The sequence below is a fragment of the Quercus suber genome, unplaced genomic scaffold (genome assembly GCF_002906115.3).
Source record: "Quercus suber isolate HL8 unplaced genomic scaffold, Cork oak 2.0 scaffold_1104, whole genome shotgun sequence".
Lineage (NCBI taxonomy): Eukaryota > Viridiplantae > Streptophyta > Magnoliopsida > Fagales > Fagaceae > Quercus > Quercus suber.
Window position 1 is genome coordinate 28,244 of NW_027070509.1, and position 20,222 is coordinate 48,465.

The 20,222-nt window shown below is 38.4% G+C and overlaps 2 protein-coding genes across 2 annotated transcripts; both read right to left on the minus strand.

Annotated features, from left to right (window-relative positions):
* Nucleotides 1–14,712: 14,712 nt before the first annotated feature.
* Nucleotides 14,713–15,892, minus strand: LOC112004124 (uncharacterized). The gene is made up of 2 exons (XM_024036343.1): nucleotides 15,674–15,892; nucleotides 14,713–15,093 (listed from the first exon to the last, which is right to left on the minus strand). The coding sequence occupies exons 1-2, from the start codon at nucleotides 15,890–15,892 to the stop codon at nucleotides 14,713–14,715; spliced, it is 600 nt and encodes a 199-aa protein (XP_023892111.1).
* A 1,631-nt stretch (nucleotides 15,893–17,523) lies between these two features.
* LOC112004123 (uncharacterized) lies at nucleotides 17,524–18,111 on the minus strand. Its single transcript, XM_024036342.1, has one exon. The coding sequence runs from the start codon at nucleotides 18,109–18,111 to the stop codon at nucleotides 17,524–17,526; it is 588 nt and encodes a 195-aa protein (XP_023892110.1).
* Nucleotides 18,112–20,222: the final 2,111 nt, after the last annotated feature.

Consider the following 20,222-nt stretch of genomic DNA (forward strand, 5'->3'; position numbering starts at 1 on the left):
ACTAGAAGTGGACATAAAAATAGGAGTGGTAATTCATGTTGGCATGTTGTGCTTATATTCATGTCAAGGTATGGATAATAGATTATATGGGTCAACATCCCTAACATGATATTTATATAAAGCAGGCTAGCACTATATTACCCACATAACACTCAATTTAACCCATTTAATAAACTGGTTATATTGGGTTGAAAAACTTTTATATTTATTTTTTAAAAACCAGTAACTTATCTTTCATTAATCACAACAAAAATAAACATCACACAGACTCATTGGGAATGATTCAAGCAATGAAATGAGTTTGGTAGGCTTGTTACCAAGTGAAGCATTAAAGTGGTTGGATTTATGTGTGAATTCCCAGCGTAGAATCATGCCCCCAATCCATGAGTTTAATGTGCCAACCATGCCTTACATGGGTGGGTAGCAACCACACTTAATTGATTATTGGGTTGACAACTTGACAATAACACAACTCGTTTCAATCCATTTAATAAATATAACCAAAAAAAAATTGACACAATTAACATATTTTTATATTTTATAGACACATCATAAATATTATATCAAAGTCAAAGTGCAGTCACAATCCAAATTAGTTTCTAATTATTGTCTAATTTAATAATTTTGCAACATGTATCCAATTTAATTTTCTTAATTTTTGGTGTTAAGTAGCCCATTCATAATACTTAGTATAAAAGTCATGATGATCAGCTCACTCACCTATGTAACACCATCTCATTATCACTATTGTTGAATATTTTTGTGCATAAGCATAAATTACATCCTAGTAAATTATAATAATTATAACCAAATAAATTTCATACAAATTGCGTTTTATAATAATAACAATTAAATTACTAATAGCATGCAATCTAAAAGTTCTTATTTCAGCACAATAATATTCCTTCCAAATTTGTGAACATGCAACAAAATAAAAAAGAGTTTTTTTTTTTTTTTTTTGGTAAAAAGTCAGGGACATTAGGATTTTTTTTTTTAGAACTGCATTTTTTTTTTTTTTTTGTAAAAACTCAGGGACATTAGGATTTTTTTTTTTTTTTTAGAACTGCAGGGACATTAGGATTTGATAGATGAATTTACCAATACAATTATTAAAATAATTAATTCAATTACTCAAATCTATTCTTCAAAATTTGATTTGTTTGAGATAAAACGGACATGTTATATATACGGTTTAAAGTTAAAAGAGGTTCATTTTAAAATTGGTCAATCCGTCTTAGTACAAGTAATGAATATTGCCATTTCAAGTTAATCACAAGTAAATAGGTAAACACGAAATTGACTAATTTATTAATCATGTCGAAATGAATTGACTCATTTTGACACAAACTGATTTACACTGAACATTAACCTATAAATATCATATTGCATTATCCAACCTTATCAAAATTATCACTCTTTTGAAAAAAAACAAAAAAGAAAAAGACTACAGTAGTCACGTTCTAATCAGTAACTACCGTGTTGGCTAATTGCCTGCTGGTCTTTCATCGCTACTCTTGTCATCGTTTTCTAACGATGGCAACACTCCAATAATTTTACAAGAAGCTAGCAATAGCAGGCACCAGCTTCATCACCATCTCTGTCATTGGATGACAACTGAAATGAAGCTACAGATACGCCATACTCATACACGTGAGCTCATTAAAGGCCGTAGCCTCTTTGTTTTGGCAAGCATCGAAATTTAGCAACAAAGTTCTTCAGTAGGGGCCATAAGGCACCATACAACTTGAACAAGAGCTATTAAAGCTCTACTTGTTTTTATCTAATTCCTTCCATCACTTGGGATTTCTTATTTGATACTGAGGAATGTGACATCTTTAAAGGGGAATAATATTGATAGAACTCAATGAATATGACTATATAAGTGAATAGAACTCAATGAAAATGACAATAAAAATGAACTTTTCCTTTTTCCATTAATAAATTTGTATTTTACACAAGAATTTAAAGGACTGAAAATGACTCACCAAAATAAATCGGGATTCTCTTGAGCACTACTTTGAATACATGAATTTTCATGGAGTCTTTACTATTAAGCAAAGGAGTGCATTTAAATCTTTAGAAAATGTGATCGGAAAGGGAAGCACAGGGCCAAGAGGCAGCAAAGTCAAGCCATATTTTATCTATAGAAAAAAATCCTTCATATATACGAGCTCTGAGTGCCTCCTAAGAAATAAAGCTGAAATAATTGTGTATGGTATGGGTAACTTTCTTGAAAGAGGAATCACACTAATGATTCCAACCGAGCAAGGTAACGGGCAGGTTGAAGTTCACCAAATCCGAACTCACAATAATTTAAATAAACTACTATTTAGGCTTCAGATCAATCAATGGGGTCGATAGAAGATACTCTGAAGGTTAATGAAAAGAATTTTAGAAATGAATGGCATAGAAATAAAGTTTAGAAAAGATCATACCTTTGTTCGCAGCTTAGAGGCGGTATTTAATTTCTATTCAATTTATCAAATAAGGTTTTTCTCTTCTTTTACTAGTTCTCCGTATCTTACAGCACTATAAAATGAGAATAATTGAAATAATTGTTGTATCGAACAAGAGAACTCTTTCCTCCTAAACTCCTAAACACTTTGTACATATAAATATGTTTTTTTTTTTTTAAACAGGTTGATAATATATTACATAACCAGAGTACCACTACAAAAGTACAAAAGAGTCTAACCTTTGTAATAGTAACATGGTGTTATAAAGATTGAAACTTGAATACACACAACCGATATGGGATAAACATCTCTATATTTTTTTGAGTAAACAGTAATATTTTATTCGAATACACAAACACGAAAGTAATATATAGAGTTTTTTAAATAGTCTTATAATATATTACATAACTAGAATGCCACTACAAAAATGTCTAACATTTGTAGTAGTAGCCTGAGATTATAAGGAATATGAGTCAACTTAGGCTGTGTTTGTTTGCCGTAAAATATTTTCCGAAAAATAGATATTTTCCAGAAATGGTATTTTCGGGAAAGGAAAATATTTTCTGAGTGTTTGGCTGCATTATGAAAAATTTTCTAGAAAATATTTTCATGTGTTTGGTTGTATACTGAAAATGCTATTTTCCTACACTTTCTCACATTTTCTTTGCTATTTTCTCAGTTCCCAAACAAATTTTATAATAGAAATTTCAACGTATAAACATCAAAAAACAAAAATCACAACAACTCCATTCGATCAAATCCACATTCGGTCAAACTGAGAGAGCGAGGACGAGAGAGTGATCAAAAATGGATGGAAAGGGAGAGATCGGTCATGGGCGATGAGATCGGTCATGGGAAATGACAAGATCGAGCGGAGGCGAGATCGAGCGGCCAGATCGAGCAGCGCGGTGTGATCAGCGCGGTGCTGCGATCGACGGATTGGAGCTCAGGGTTCGCAGGCGACGTCGAAGAGCGTGATGCGATCTCGGTGGGGTGCGATCGGTCTCGGTCTGGGTCGACGGTCGACGGTCGAAGGTCTGGGTCTGGGTCGAAGATCGGTGGGTCGTGGGTCGTGGGTCGACGTCGAGTGGCGGTGGGTCGTGGGTCTTCGTGGGTCGACGGCGAGTGGCGGTGGATCGTGTGTCTTCGTGGGTCGACGGCGAGTGGCGGTGGGTCGCCGGAGTTGGGCTCTGGGTTCGTGGCTCTCTCTGCTTCTCGCTCTCTCTCTCTCTCTCTCTCTCTCTCTCTCTCTCTCTCTCTCTCTCTCTCTCTCTCTCATTTTCCGGAAGTAAATTGAAGGTAAAATGAGAACGGAAATGATTTTCCGTAAACAGAGGGTATTTTTGAAGGTCAACGGAAATGATTTTCTGTTTGACCGAATTTTCCTTTACACCCAAACAGCCTATTTTACGGAAAATGCTTTCCTGAAATTGTTTTCACCCAAAACAAACGGACCCTTAAATGATCACATTATATAGTTTTTTTTAATTAAAAAAAAAACATATATAGATTTTTTGCATAAAAAGATGCTACTAGTTGCAGTCAAAATAATTTACTTTTAATGTCAAAATTTTTTTTTGACAAAAATTTTAGTCATCATAATTTACTTCATCAATATGTAGAAATTATTTTGTTAATGCTAAAAGGAAAAAAAAATACGTCAAATTTTTATTTTTAATTGACACTTTTCTTGTAGCATATGTAAAGGCTCATTAACTCTCTTTCAAGGCATTGTATGTCTTTGGGAGAGGAAACAATTTGGGTCCCACTAGGATGCAAACATATGTCAAACATTTGTCACCCATTGACATTTCAGGTCTATTACAAAGGGGTTTAGCTTACTTTTAGTACTTTTTTAATTAGAGGTGTCCTTTTATTTTAAATACACAATAGCAAGTAGTAGTGAGTTTTAATCTCCACTTTTTATTTAATTAGAGAGTGATATAACAATTTCTCATTAAAATAAAAAGAATATCCAGTTAAAAAAGTACTAAAAATAAGCCAAATCCATTACAAATGAGTCCAAAACCCAATCTCTGCCCTTAGATGAACTTATTTTCATATAAAAATTAATCTAAGTTATTATTTAAAACACAAATGTACGGTTTTGTACCTTTAAAAAGATAATTCTTTCAAGAATTGGTATTCTATGTTTCCATCGCATCTAAATAAGTAGGTTTTGGAAATCCAAAGACTAAGGCCCCATTTGGTATAATAGTTTAACAACAGGTTTTTAATTTTTAAATAACATTACACACATTTTTACACATTTTTTCTTCTACACATATTTCTAAAAAATACAAAAAATAATACTAAAACAACATTAACAAACGACCCCTAAACTTTTATTTATAGTGAGGTATCTCTACTCTCTCAATTCCCCGATATCCTTTCCACCTAAAATGGGTCATTCTTGACTCGACAAATGGCTTGAAGTTAATTTTATGATAACTGGCTGGTTTATCATCCATGTTCGTTAGAAAAATCAAGTAATTCAAGCTATTTTTATATAGAATAAGGGCTATTGGAAAGATTTAGGTCAAAATCAATTAATGATAGAAGAATCCAGATATTATTTATACAAATGGGCCATTCATGGCTCGACAAATCAAAGCCTCAAGTCTAAAAGGTTAGGATGGGACTTTTTCTCCTGGTCCCCAGGTTAATGATTGAATCTTGGTATCTTCTTTTGCTTTTATTACTCCTGCAAAATATCAGAGTCTAGCTAGCTGTAGTCCTTATCTAGCAAGACTAGCATTGGCTCGAGAGTATCTTGATTGAGTAATTGAGTGTGGAAATATATGGTTTGAGAACAATTTAGGGATGGATACGTCTAACAAAATTATAAATTTACAACGAGCAAAACCTAAGAAGCAAAAAGATAGCAGATAACCTATCATTAATATACAGTTTTTGTGTGTGTGTGTGTGTGTGTGGAGAAACATTAATATACAAGTTAATATGGTCTACTTAGATGTTTTCTTCAGTATCTATGAATAATTTTATGATAAAAAACTAAAAGGATTTATTTAAAAAGAAAGAAGGAATGCATGAGTATGCTTAAAAGTTACTATAGTTATTGAGTGGAGTTTCAATATACTCAAGGGAAAATTGTAATATACCATTCTAGATATAAGTATGGAAAGTGATCTTTGAAATTGCTTTTTTTCTTTTTTTGTTGAAAAGGTAGCATATAAACTTTTATTCCTAATTTGCTAATATGATCTTATTGCAAGTACTATATATATATATATATCTTATTCATGAGGTCTCACGTGTTTTTTTTTCCAAGTCAGTTGATTGTGATGGTGTTGGGTCATGGGTGTCTCATCTCCACTTGTTCCCTCTTTAGGATGGGAAAAAGATGTAAGGCCAAGAGCAAGATAAGTTAGGGTGGGACTTGGGGGTTGAGATAATAAGGGCATTTTATTATCTCCAAGAAGGTGGTTTCAACACTAATGAGATGTCGATGACAGTATAAAGACAATGTTGTGAAAAAAAAAAAAATTAGAGAGCACATTGCTAGAGTTTTGGTGACGATAATAGAAAATGTATATTATAAATAATATATAAAAGAAAGACTATATATATAAATGGTTAAATTTAGGTATAGTAATACCTTAGGTGCAATACATTAAGTTTTACAATTTTTTTTAAGAAACAAGTTTTATAATTAAATTCAAACAATTGGTTATTTTTAATTTAATTCTTCTTGGAAAAGATAATACTATTTGTATTTTATTAGCTAATGCAATTAAGTGTTTGATTTTAATTAAAAAACCTAATATAATGCACCTTGCTGTACAATTTGTACTTAAGTTTTACCCTTAAAAAAATACATATAAATACTCATAATAGGACGAGATGAGATGGGTTATGCAAATTTGAAAAACCTATCCATTCTCCCTTCCCTTTTTGAGAGGGAAGGGGGGCTCCTCTCCTTCCACGTAACCAAATTTGAGAATAATATTTGTCTTATTTAGAATACAAACAAAGGCAAAAAGTTGAGATGCACTTCAAAATCAAAACCCTTATTTGAAAAATCTCCCTTGCTCATATTAATGGCTGGCAAGTTGCCTTGTCCTAAGCTTCAAGTTCACGGCAGAACTATGGGCATTGCGGGATGGCATTAATTTGTGTGTTGAGTTAAATTTGCCAAATGTCTTAATTGAACTTGATGCCAAGCTGGTGGTTGAGTTATTGCAAAAGGATGAAGGTAGTTTTAATAGCAATGATACTATTGTTGCTGATTACAAGGCTAGTTTGCAGAAGATCTAGAGAACTAGAGTCATACACTACTATGAAGAGGGCAATAAGTGCGCCGATGCCCTTGCTCGAGAAGGAGCTCTAATTTCCCATGATTTTGTAATTTTCCAATCCCCCCTAGTGATGTTTCCCTTTTGATCAGCTTAGATGCTGATGGAACAATGTATGAGTGTAAATGCTCAGTTGTTGATGTTTTTTAGTTAATGATATTATCCTGATTACCAAAAAAAAAAAAGTTCACGGCAAAAAATAATTAGATGGGTCATACTCCGATAGTCTAGCCACCATACAATCTGGCCCATCCTATCCTAGAAAAAAAAAAAAAAAAAAAAGTTGCTTTAGAGAACATGGTATCGAACTAAGTTTGGACTTTGGAAGCTTATATCAATAAAAATTATAATCAAATTACAACATCATGTAGCTAATTAGGCTATTGATTGGAACTTTATATCAATGAAATTTTACAATTAAATTGCATCATGTAGCCTATTAGGCCCTTAAAACAACCACATCAGTCATTCCATAAGAGAAAAGGAGGTTAATTTTACACATTTTACCCAAAAAAACACCTACATTAGTGCTTGCATAACTTTGTACATATCTAAAAGTGTTACAGTATCCGTGCAAATATGCACGGTTACTATAGTTTTACATTTAATATTTTAGTTTTTTCTCTCTATCCTCTCTAGTCCCTCTCATCTCTCTTTTTCTCATTTTATTATATTAGAATGGGTTTTACTTCCAACCCTCTCAGCTCTCTCTTTCTCTTATCTCATAATCTTCCTCTAGCCGAAGCTCTTGCCAAAGACTTTGTTTCTCAGATCAAAACGGGCTTTCCTTTGTTTTTCACCGAAGCCTTTCCAATCTCTAGTCGCTGAACCAGTGGGTTTTGATAATTTTTTATTCTTTGTTTGATCAGTGGGTTTTGAGATTTCATATGTGTTTGGGTTGAATGGGGTTTTGGGTATTTGGGTTGAATGGGATTCCATATGTATTTGGGTTGATTTGGCTAGTTTGAAATTTCTTTGGGTTTAGGTTTTTGGAGGCTGGTTGCTTGATGATGGTGGTTAGGTGGGTTGATGATGGAGGTTGGTTGCTTGATGATGGTGGCTGGGTGGGTTGATGATGGTGGTTGATCTCATTGATGGTGGCTGAGTGGGTTGATGGTGGGTGCGGATTGGTCGTTGATGGTGGTTTGGTGTTGGTGATTTTGGGTTGTGTTAGGTCTATAAGAGAGAGAGGTAGTGAGTGAGAGGGTTCTCGAGAGGAGTGTGAATGAAATAAAAAAAAAATGTAAAAGAATGAATATTTTATTGAATAAATGTTTAGAATAGATAAACTGATATATATATTGCAAAATAGACAAAAATTGTACACACATTGATGCAATTGATCTTAGACCTTAGTGAAGCCCAGGGATGGAACTATATGAATAGACTAAGGAAGCCATGGCCCCTAAAATATTTTTTAATAATTTATATAGATACATCAGATTTTAAAGTTTGTGTCTAAGAAATTATACTTGACCCTCCCATGAAATAAGAGTTTATTCAAAAAACCAAATAAATAAATTGGTCACCATACTCGTTCTTATGATTGGTGGTCCTTCCAAAACAAAAATCCACTTTTACATAACAAATCCCTAACGTATTAGTAGTACTACCATAATCAATTTGTTTAACATTTAAAAGTTTCGGTCTTTGAGATTTAGGTGCTATCATGCTACTATTAGGATCTACCCAAACAATTCGTTGAAGTGCTTTTTTTTAGTTGGCACATTAATTAGAATGTGAGCAGTTTGGGTCCAGTGTTCAGTTGTGAGAGACTGCGCCCCGGCCCCTTTTTTGGTGTTGGGTCAAACTCACGTGAATGGGTAGAGTTGTGTTATTACCTCTCAAAATGAAGGTTTGACTGATTATATTTTCCCCTTTAGATTAAGGGTTTTACAATGAAGTCACCACTTACTTAATTATTGAAATAAATAAATAAAAAATCAAAATTGAAAAATTCCTCATTTTATTGATTTGCAAATGAATTTACATTGATCATAAGAAATTACACGACTTTGGTCCTATACAATCTAAGATAAAGTACATGGCTTTATTTCCTAGTTACAATCTAGAAATTGAAAACTACATGGATACGCATTGATCTATCAACCTTTGATCTAAGTTCGGAGGTATATTACAAAATAGGAAGGTATTAGACACCCATCTTGCCCGGCGAAACCAATCTTTTAGACTATGATAGCTAAAATTCATATCATATCATCTAATATGTTATTAATCAATTTACATGTTGAATTTAATGTGTGTGCGTGTGATAAACTCTAATTCAATTTATTAAGTATTACATTTGGATTGAAAAATAAATTCTAGTGAATGTGTGTGGATGGTGATATCCTAGATTCAAAGATTTGAGAGAATCATGAAACAAACATGTTTTTTATATTTTTTATGTGGATTTAAGATCGAAGCTAGTGTTATGCATGAATATGTGATGAACAACCAAAAATATGTGAAGAACGTATATGAACATTTAAGAACATCCAAACATATGCGTGCCCAATATATCTTTAACGGGCTAGGCTTGAAAATTAGGCTCACAACTTACTTGTATAGTGGGTTTAGTGTTTCCTATTATGGGTAGTCCCTTGCCAAGCGACCCAACGGCACTCTCAAGTTTTCGTGACCCTCTCCCTCTTTTTCTTTGAGTTGCTCTCCATCTTGACGATATTGATATTATAACTCTTTTACTCTCTGTTTTTCTCTCAAGAATTGTCAACCCCTTCTTCCTATTCTATTCCCCTCTTTATAGTTTAAAATGGGTGGGGGTGTTATGATTGCTTTCTGATCTCACTCGTGTGAATAGGGTCCAATTTCATCATTTCTAACAAGAAGATGCTCTGTTGTGAACGATGGTAACAGCATTGGAACTAGTTCCAATCTTCAGTAGATTGCCCGACAGTGATACTCCCCAAGGCAATATTGAGTTGCTAAGAACATAGGCTGTTCCGAGCAAGCACATTCCCGATCAAGGTATATTTTCTCAGTAAGTGCCTGCTTACGACACATTCAAGACAAGATGGACCTATTAGGGTACTTAGGCTAGATTATGCCTTAAAGTGGGTTCGGACCTAGACCCCAGGTCCGAAAAGCATAAGATCAGGCTTTACGCACATGGAATCATGCATTACGCCACAGGGCCAAGGCCAAGGTCCAATGGGCCTAGGATGTTACGCTGTACAATAGCCCCCCCTTGATTCGTGCTTGGCCCCAGGAATGAACCAATGACGGCCCATCAGGCACTAGTGATCCCTTGGGAAGCCTAATCGTTAGCAATTAAACAAATAAGATGGCCATTAATGACGTCTCAAAAGGAGTGTTATGCCAGACTGTCGTATCTATTCGTAATCATGGTTTGACAGTTGGTGAACCGAGGCCATGCATGTGAAGGTTACAAAAAGAATTCAAAAAGTTTTTACCACCTCTTTTCTCATTATATGCCTCAACCCTATAAATAGTTCTTTCTGAGTTTTCATTCTACTCTTTACTTCCTTTCTCATTCAACTTCCTCTCTGCCGAGCGTATTTCTTCCGTGCATAAACTCTTCACTCAAGATCACCAATTCCTAGAGCCCATAGTAAGTTTCTCTATTCCTTCCTCTTCTTGCAATTTTTTTTTTTTAAACTCTAGAGTTTCAAGATGGGTTATTCTCATCTCCTTATTTCTGAGGCATCTTTGTCTAATTTTAGAACAGTTTATGACGTCCTTGGGGACGTTGATATTGCCTACTGTCATGAGGGTGATATCGCTCTCTAGAGACTTTGTAATCCTAACGTAGTATTTTTCCCTTTGATGGCTATTTTAGAGGGGGGGCTTAGGTTCCCTGTAGACCCTCTCATACTCGGCACCTTTAGGTTTTACGACTTATGTCCCGACTAGCTTCCTCCAAATTTTTATCGAGTCGTAAGTTATGTCAATAGGCTAAACCGTATGTACGGGCTTCAACTAAACCACCATGACATAAACTTTATGTATAGTTTGTGTGGCAACATTAGGTCCAATTATTATTTAAAGGCTAGGGATGTACGGGTACGACTTATATCATGCCTTCCCAACTCTAACAGAAATTTGGCAGGAGAATTTGTTTAGGTGAGCAGCAATTGGCTTGTCGATGAACTCCCTTGCCTAACTTCACCGCACGGCGTTGGTTGGTACCAAGTATTTTTATTTGCTTTAAGTCTGACACTTTTCTTGTATTTATTTCACTTACACATATACTAACCTGTCTTCATGTTGTTTTGGTGCAGATACTAAAAGATTTAAACCAAACCTTAGAGTTATGCATGTGAGAGATTTCAATTTTGTACTTAGGTCGGAGATTTTCGTGCACTTTGACGGTCAGCTCTGGGCATCCCATTTAATACTCGGCTGTAACCCCGTGTACTCTACCTGGTAGTCATTTAGCTAGGCCCTACTGGTGGACAGCCTTCTACTATCATACATCGAAGTACGGCACCCCAATTTGCTTCCCCCCTCTCTGACAGTTGGTGAAGCTCGAGACTTTTGCCCCTGTATAGTTAAAGCGAAGTCACTAGCACCCCTTAGAGAAGCCACAATAGAAACAATTTCCCAAAACCGCACAATCCATAGACCTGTTGAAGAGCCTCAGGCTCTAGTCCAAGTTCAACAAGCCGAATAAGCGCTGGTCGAATCAGTAATCTCCTCGGAAGCTAAACCCGATCATAGAGAGGACGAGATGGTAGTCAGACGAACCATGATCATTGATCGTTTCCTGTCCGGGTCCCGTCCAGTAGCGCAGTAGTAGCATCCCCAGGGCAGGACCCCCATTCCCCTTCCTCCTCCTGTTGGCTGCGCCCAAAAAAGGCAGCGCACCTTCGAACAACCACCTAGGGTCTTGGGTGATCCACCCTCGAGGAAACCACCTTCCTGAGCTCTTGGTGGGATTACAATCCGAGAGTCGACTGGCAACATTCAGCCAACTGCGCAAGTTGGCTTCAATGTGGCGTCCTCTTCCCAACTAGAAGTGGGTTGGCAGACCACTTTCAGGCTCGGTAATGAGCCCTTCCCTGTGACAGCTAGCGTCAGGACTTGGGTGCAAGGCGAAGCTGGGTGAATTGCACAGAGCTTAACACAGGATCTTCTACTACCTGAGGACGTGCACTTCTTCTCGAGCGGAACTGATGGGTCATTAGCTAACCGGCTGCAATGGCATACCATAGCAATAGTACACTATCCTACCCTTCCTGTTTATGTACTCATACTTTCTTCTTATGTTTGTCATTATTGTGTCGTCAAGCTGCGCAACTAGCCTATGTCATCAATGAATGTTTGAGGAAAGCTGCCGAGGAATCCCGAGCAGATCCTATTTGGTGTCGTGCTGCAAACTAATCAACAGCCACCCCCGGAGTCCCGAGCCTAACATGCCAATGAAACCGCTCAGCCTATTAAAGACGAGTCGAACCAGACTAACACAGAGAATGACCCCCTCGTGCAAGTGTGAAAAGCCTTTTACTTTATTTCCCTTCTTAGTTTTTTGTTTCATATGTTTCATTTTTGCCTATTGTCGCCGGGATGTGGCGACATAACATTGGCTCTAAACTCGGTTTTGGTTTATTTAATTACTATGACATGTTATCAAGACATCTATTTGGGGGTTTATAAATAATCTCATTTGTCCCGCACCTTATTTATTCATTTATAATGATTGCGACGTTAAACTAAGATTACTTTTGGTCGGCAATTTATCTTGACCGAGCATAGATACCTTAAGTGCGGTAGGGATCAAGTTCGGCATGGTGAAGGTAAGTATTTTCAACCTGTTCGGGATGTAGAACATTATCGCGCCCAGGCTTCATTTAGTGTATAAACATAAGGTTTCCCTCTATTCGGTGAATTAAGTTGAACTGGGAACAAGTTTCTACCAAAGAAAATTTTAGTATTAGGTTTCCACCTGTTCGGTAATAGGATTGAATCGAAGACAAGCTTCCGTCTTTAGAGAAAATTTTGGCATTAGGTTTCCACATGTTCGGTGAATAAAATCGAACTAGGAACAGGCTTCTGTCCTTAGAAAAAATTTTAGCATTAGGTTTCCACCTATTCGATGAATAAGATCGAATTAGGAACAAGCTTCTGTCCTTAGAGAAAATAAATGTTAGGTTTCCACTTGTTTGGTAATTAGGATTGAACTGAGGACAGGCTTCCGCCCTTAGAGAAAATTTTAGCATTAGGTTTCCACCTTTTCGGTGATTAGGATCAAATCGAGGACAGGCTTTTATCCTTAGAGAAAATTTTAGCATTAGGTTTTCACCTATTCGGTGAATAAGATTAAACCGAGAATAAGCTTCTGTCCTTAGAGAAAATAAATGCTATGTTTCTATCTTTTCGATGATTAGGATCGAACCGAGCACAGACTTTTGTCCTTAGATAGTCAGCAAATTAATAACGGTGCAGTTAAGAGTATGAAGGCACTTGCATGCACAGACACTGATTACATATCGCATAACATTATACATGCACGGCCTAATGCTCAGCCCAAGTTACTACATGCCAACTGTCAGTGGTAAAACTTTTCCAAGTTATGAACATTCCATGGCCGAGGAAGTGGTCTCTCGTCCAAATCTTCTAGGTAGTATGCTCCTGCTCTAGCAATGACGGTAATTCTATATGGCCCTTCCTAGTTCGGGGCCAATTTTCCTGCATTGACGTCACGTGTGTTTCCCATTACCCTGAGTAGTACCAAATCTCCAACACTAAACTCTCTCTTCTTCACATCCCTGTCATAGCGCCGAGCAAGGTTCAGTTGATATTCTGCTAGCCAAATGGTTGCTGACTCTGGTATTCCTCTAATAAATCCAGCTGCTTCGCCATCAACCCATCATTCTTGGTAAGGGCGAATCTTGAAACCCGTGCATTGCATAGGTGTACTTCGGCTGGTATGACTACTTTCGTTCCATACATCAGAGAAAAAGGAGTTTCTCCCATGGACCTCCAGGGAGTTGTCCGGTATGCCCACAAAATGTTGGACAACTCCTCGACCCACCTACCCTTGGAACCTTCCAATCTTTTCTTCAACCCACTTACAATTACTTTATTTATAGCCTTGGCTTGACTATTACTCTGCAGATACGCTAGGGTAGAATACTTGTTCTTGATACCGAGATTGATACAGAACTTACGAAAGGCCTTGTTATCGAATTGCAACCCATTATCAGATACCAAGGACTTTGGCACTCCAAATCTTGTTACTATATTTCTTCAGACAAACTTCTTAACGTCTACATCCCAAATATTAGCCAAAGCCTCAGCCTCCACTCACTTAGTAAAGTAGTCCATAGCTACAAGAACAAATCTTCAATTTCTTGTAGCCCGAAGGAACAGACCAACAATGTCCAGTCCCCACTGCACAAAGGGTCATAGGCTACTAATAGGATTCAAACTCCCGGTTGGCTAGTGGATCGACAAGGTGTGCTTTTGACATTGCTCACACTTTCGTATGTACTCGGTAACATCTTTATACATCTGTGGCCACCAAAATCCTTAAGTTATTGCGCAATGGGCCAATGAACGTCCCCCAATATAACTGTCGCACACCCCTTCATAGAGTTTGATCAAGAGCTCAGCTACCTTACTGGGGGGTAAGCATCGAAGGTAAGGCCCCCTGAAAAACCTCTGGTAGAGATTACGGTTGGCCGATAACCAATACCATGCGGCTACTCAGTGTACCCTCTTCGCTTCCTTTTCGTCAATTAGCACCCTGTCCTCGGCTAAGAATTCAATGATTGGATCCATCCAATATGACTTTGGTTTCGTTATCATTGAAACATTTGTCTTCGCGTCAATACTCAACTCCGCCACCACCTCTACCTTAATCAGTCGGGGTACCTCTTCAGTCAGAGAAGATGCCAACGATGCTAGAGAGTCGGTGTGTCAGTTTTGCCCCTAGTTATTTGGACCACCTTCACCTTCTATAATTGGTTTATAGTCTGCTTTGTCAATTCTAAGTACTTTATCATTCGTGCGTCTTTGGCCTCAAAACTGCCCTGCACTTGATTGACCACCAATCGAGAATCTGGGCAAACTTCCATATCCTGGGCGCCTAACTTCAGGGCAACCCTCAATCTAGCAAGTAAGGCTTCATACTCAGCTTCGTTGTTGGAAGCCTTAAAACCCAATCTAAAAGAATACTCTAACTTTATCCCTTCTGGGGTGATGATCATAATTCCAGTCTCATCCCCCAGTGCGCTAGACGCACCGTCCATAAATACCTTCCATGATTGGACCTCCACATGACAAACTATCTCCATCTCCCTTCTCGAGGAGAACTCAGCAATGAAATCAGTGAGAACCTAACCCTTCATTCAGTTTGTACCAAATGTTAAAAGAGCTCAGCCGAGTTCCACACTTAGTTATTTTGCCTGTGAAATCTGATTTCTTAAATAATGACTGCAAGGGGTACTCGGTTAATACATAGACGGTATGAGCTTGAAAATAATATGGCAACTTCCTTGTAGCATGTACTAGTGCTAACACAAATTTCTCTAGGGGCAAATACCTTGTCCCAGCATCAATTAATGTTTTGTTGACATAGTATATCGGTTACTGCACACCTTGATCCCTCAACAACAAGGTACTCACGGCATGCTCGGACATCGAAAGGTACGTGAATAAATCCTCACCAAGCTTTGGGGCTGACAACATAGGTGCTCATAACAAATATTCCTTCAAATCCTAAAAAGCCTTTTCGCATTCTTCGTCCCATTGGAACCCCTTCCACTTCTTCAGTAGCTGGTAGAATGGATGGCATCGGTCTATAAATTTGGAAACGAACCGGTTTAGAGCAGTTAGCATGCCAATCAGTACCTAGATCTCCTTTGGGTTACTCGGCAGCTTGAGGCACTCTACAGCCTTAATCTAATCAGGAATGACCTTTATTCCTCGGTACGTGATCATATACCTAAGGAACTTGCTAGCCCCTATTCCAAAAGCACACTTGTCAGCATTGAGGTGCAGCTTATGTCGCTGGAGCACTTCGAACACTTCTTTAAGATCATCAATATGCCCCTTCTCTTGTTTGCTTTTAACCACTATATCGTCAATATACATCTCCACCATACGTCTAATCTTATCCCTAAATATCCTCGTCATTATCCGTTGATAAGTGGCCCTAGCATCTTTAGCCCAAATGGCATCACGGTATAATGGTAGTTGGCCTCAAGAGAGAAAAACACTGTCTTTTCCTAATCCTCGGTCGCCAGGGAAATTTGATGATAGCCCTAGAAAATGTCCAGAAAACTCATTCTCGGGTGCCCGTACGTAGCATCTACGAGCTGATCGATCTTCGACATGGGGAAAGGGTCTTTTAGACATGCCTAGTTCAGATCAGAAAAGTCTACGTAGACCCTCTATTTCCAATTCTTCTTCTTCATAACCATAGTATTTGCCAGTCATTTTGGGAAGAAAACCTCCTTTATCGCCCCTGCCTCTTTCAATCTTCTGACTTCTTGCTTAATTGCCTCGACGTGTTCCTTTGCCAATCTTCTCGGCTTTTGCTTCTTAGGGGGGAACAAGGGATCCACGTTGAGCTTGTGAACTATAAACTTAGGGTATACCCCGGGCACTTCGTATGGATTCCAAGCAAATACGTCCACATTTTGTACAAGTAGTAACAACATTTCCACCTTATCTTCATCCTTCATACCTGCTCCTATTTGAAAACCCTTATCCTCGTTCAGTAGTATTCTTACCCTTATTCGGTAGTATTTTTACCCTTATTAAGTCCTCAGCACAGCTCCCATTCCCCTCTGGGATTCTTGTAATTGCTATAAGGGAACCTCCTCAGCTGGTTCCTTTTGTTTAATCTCTCGGTTAACAGCGGCCACTAGGCATTGCCTAGCTACTTACTGATTTCCCTTCACTATAGCAATACTGTACTCGATCTGGAATTTGACCTTAACATGCAGGGTAGACAGAACTGCCTCCATCGCATGAATCCACGGCCTTCCAAGAATTTATGTATACGGTGAAAACGAACTGACCACAATGAAGGTCACCATTACCTCTTTGCCTTCCATGTTCACGAGGAGCGAAATCTACCCCTCTGGGATTACCATTCGGCTGTCAAACCCCACCAGGGGTGTGTCGTACTTAGATAGGTCCTTATTCTTCAATCCCAGCCTTTTGAACAGGTCGGGATACATCACTTCGGCACCACTTCCCTGGTCCACCAATACCTTCTTCACTATAAAATTATTTATTCGAGCTGTAACCACCAAAGCGTCATCGTGCAGCTGGATCGTCCCATCCAGGTCGTCATCATTGAAGGCAATGGGCTTTTAAGTGAACTTCAACTTCTTCTCGGAGGGTTGATCATCCAGACAACTCTCTATCAGAACCACTGCCAGTACCCCTCTAGCCTTGGTCACTAGGGTCCCTTGGAAGCTGCATGGATGACCTCTATCACCCCCAAAAAAGGTGGAAGAGGATTCTCCCGAGGCCAAGCACCATGCCCAGCATCCTAATTTCTAGGGTCCACCATAAACTCCTTCAAATACCCCACCTTTACTAACTGCTCCAAATGATCTTTTAACACCCTGCATTGCTTGGTTGTGTGCCTCTTGTCCTTGTGATAAGTGTTGTACAAGTTTTGGTTTCTCCTCGATAGGTCACCCTATCTTATTTGGCCATCGGAAGTATAGCTTGTTCTTAATTCGATCCATAATTTGGTGTACTAGCTCTTTGAACGTCACTTTTACTTCCCTCACTTGCGCGCCTAGTTCCTAGATCCTTAAATCCTTCCTAGGCCTGGACTGAAAACCCCCTTGTCGGGGCTGGCTTGTGACCGAGGCTTTGCCTTTGTTCTGCTGACGATTGTCCTCTAACCTTTTATATTCTTCTATACACCTCATCAACTGCCTTATATCCTTAGGAGGCCTCCTTGTCAATGAATCTCGTAATTCTGAATCGTCGGGCAAGCCCAACCGAAAAGTGCTTGCTACAATTCTCGTATTACCCCTACCAATCTCATTGTGTAGTCCCCAGTACTGGCTAGTATAGCTGCAAAGAGTTTCCCCAACTCCCATCTTCATTGATAGTAGTGTGTCCATAGGTTGTGACACCCAGCTGCAAGTCATAAATCGGACCCCGAACTCTTGAATCAGCTTGGCAAAACTATGAATAGAGCCCTTCTTCAACCCATTAAACCACCTCAAAGTGGTGGGCCCGAGGCTTGAAGGAAATACCTTATACATCAACGCGTCGTTATTACTGTGCAAAGACATCATCTGGATATAATGGCTTACATGCTTTATCGAATCCGTTTTCCTGTCATAGGAGTTAAATGAAGGTCTAGTAAATCTGCTCGGCATTAGTGCCCATTCTATGTCCCCGGAGAATGGTGATCGAGCAGCTCTACATAACGTTCAACTTATAGCATCCATGGCGGCATTGCATGGCCGTCACCCTTCCAGGGAGATTGAGTCCCAGTCTGCATACTCCCGAGACTGATCCTAGTGTCAATGGGGACCGCATTGTTAGGAAGCCTCTCCATAGTTGCCTCCTACACTAGCTGACCCCTCCGCACGCTCTTCGTGGTCTCTTTTCCAACGCCTTCCTTTTGCTTCCAACTCCAAATCCCTTACTAACTTACACAAGCATTCGAGCTCCTCATCCCTTCTATCAAAACACTCATGCCCGAGGCTACTAACAATGTCCGGTGTGTTTGAAACGATCCTTCTCCAAAGTCAGATTGCTCCTCCCCTTATTCATACTCCCTGTCTTCACGCCTCTTTTTCCTCCTTTCTCGCCAACTAGATCCCTAGGAGGATCCTCTAGAGCCATTCTCAGCATAACTCCCTGTCTGCCTCCCAGACATCCTGCTTGTATGTTAGTCCTAGCAGAATCACAGTTATGTAAGAAATCCCCACAAATGGCGCCAATTGTGCATGCCCAATATATCTTTAACGGGCTAGGCCTGAAAATTGGGCTCACAACTTACTTGTATAGTGGGCTTAGTGTTTCCTACTATGGGTAGTCCCTCGCCAGGCGACCTAACAACACTCTCAAGTTTTCGTGACCATTTCCCTCTTTTTCTCTGAGTTACTCTCCATCTTGACGATATTGATACTATCACTCTTTTACTCTCTGTTTTTCTCTCCAGAATTGCCTATCCTTTTTTCCCATTCTATCCCTCTATTTATAGTTTGAAATGGGTGGAGGTGTTATGATTGCTTTCTAATCTCACTCGTGTGAATGGGGTCCAATTTCATCATTTCTAATAAGAAGATGCTCCGTTGGGAATGATGGTAATGGCATTGGAACTAGTTCCAATCTCCAATAGTCTGCCCAACAATGATACCTCCCCAAGACAATACTGAGTTGCCGAGAATATAGGTTGTTCCGAGCAAGCGCATTCCTGATCAAGGTATATTTGCTCGGCACGTGCTTGCTTATGGCACATTCAAGACAAGATGGACCTATTAGGGTACTTGGGCTCAGATTGAGCCTTAAAGTGGGTTCGGACCAAGACCCCAAGTCCAATAAGTGTGAGATTAGGCTTTACGCGCGTGGAATCATGCATTATGCCATAGGGCCAAGGCCAAGGTCCAATGGGCCCGGGATGTTACCTCATACAAAACATATTCAAGGAATTTAAATAAACACTAGCATGCTCCAATATTAATCTCATTATAATAATATAAAAAAACAAGTTAGAGAAAGAGATTATACCTGTATGAAAGATCTACACGGTGGAGGATGAGACTTTTAGTGGAGGTCCTAAGGGTGGAGTAGAAAATAAGAACTAAGAGAGGGAAAATGAGTCTCACTCAATATCTTGAGACTCAGGAAGACTAAGACATGACAACACTACTTTACTTCACTAGAACTTAAGACTTAAGAAAGGAGAAAAATGGCTTTTTTTTTTTTGTTTTTTGGGTCTTAGAATGGAAGAGATATATAGTAGTAGTGAATAAAATATGAATGAAAGGTCATTTAATGAGGGTTGACAAATGATCAAAAGGAATCATGAACCTAGATCCTATTTCAGATTTTGGGGAAAGCTAGTGCATTAAATGTAGAGATTGGTGGGAGTGATGAGCAAACAAAATTCAGTTTTTTTTCGTAACTATTGTAATAGCCTGCAGAGCCAAATTCAAAAAATCATATCTTACCCAATTCTGATTGGAATTATCTTGTTCTTGTGCTCAAATTGAAGCCCCATATGTCTAGTTTCTGGAAAAATCAACCTCACTCACAGATTCAAAATATTCTAAGAGATATCAATGAAATGGTGAGAAAAGGTAATTTGTTGGAAAATAATTTCAGCACAATTAATATTAATAGGTCCCAAATTAGTTTCCAATTAACATCAATAGGCTTCAGTCACTTCAATTTCAGATTTAATTAGTTCCAAATTTACCCTAATTAAAAAGATAATTACACAAATTACTCATTAAATAATTAATGTTTGACTATCTAA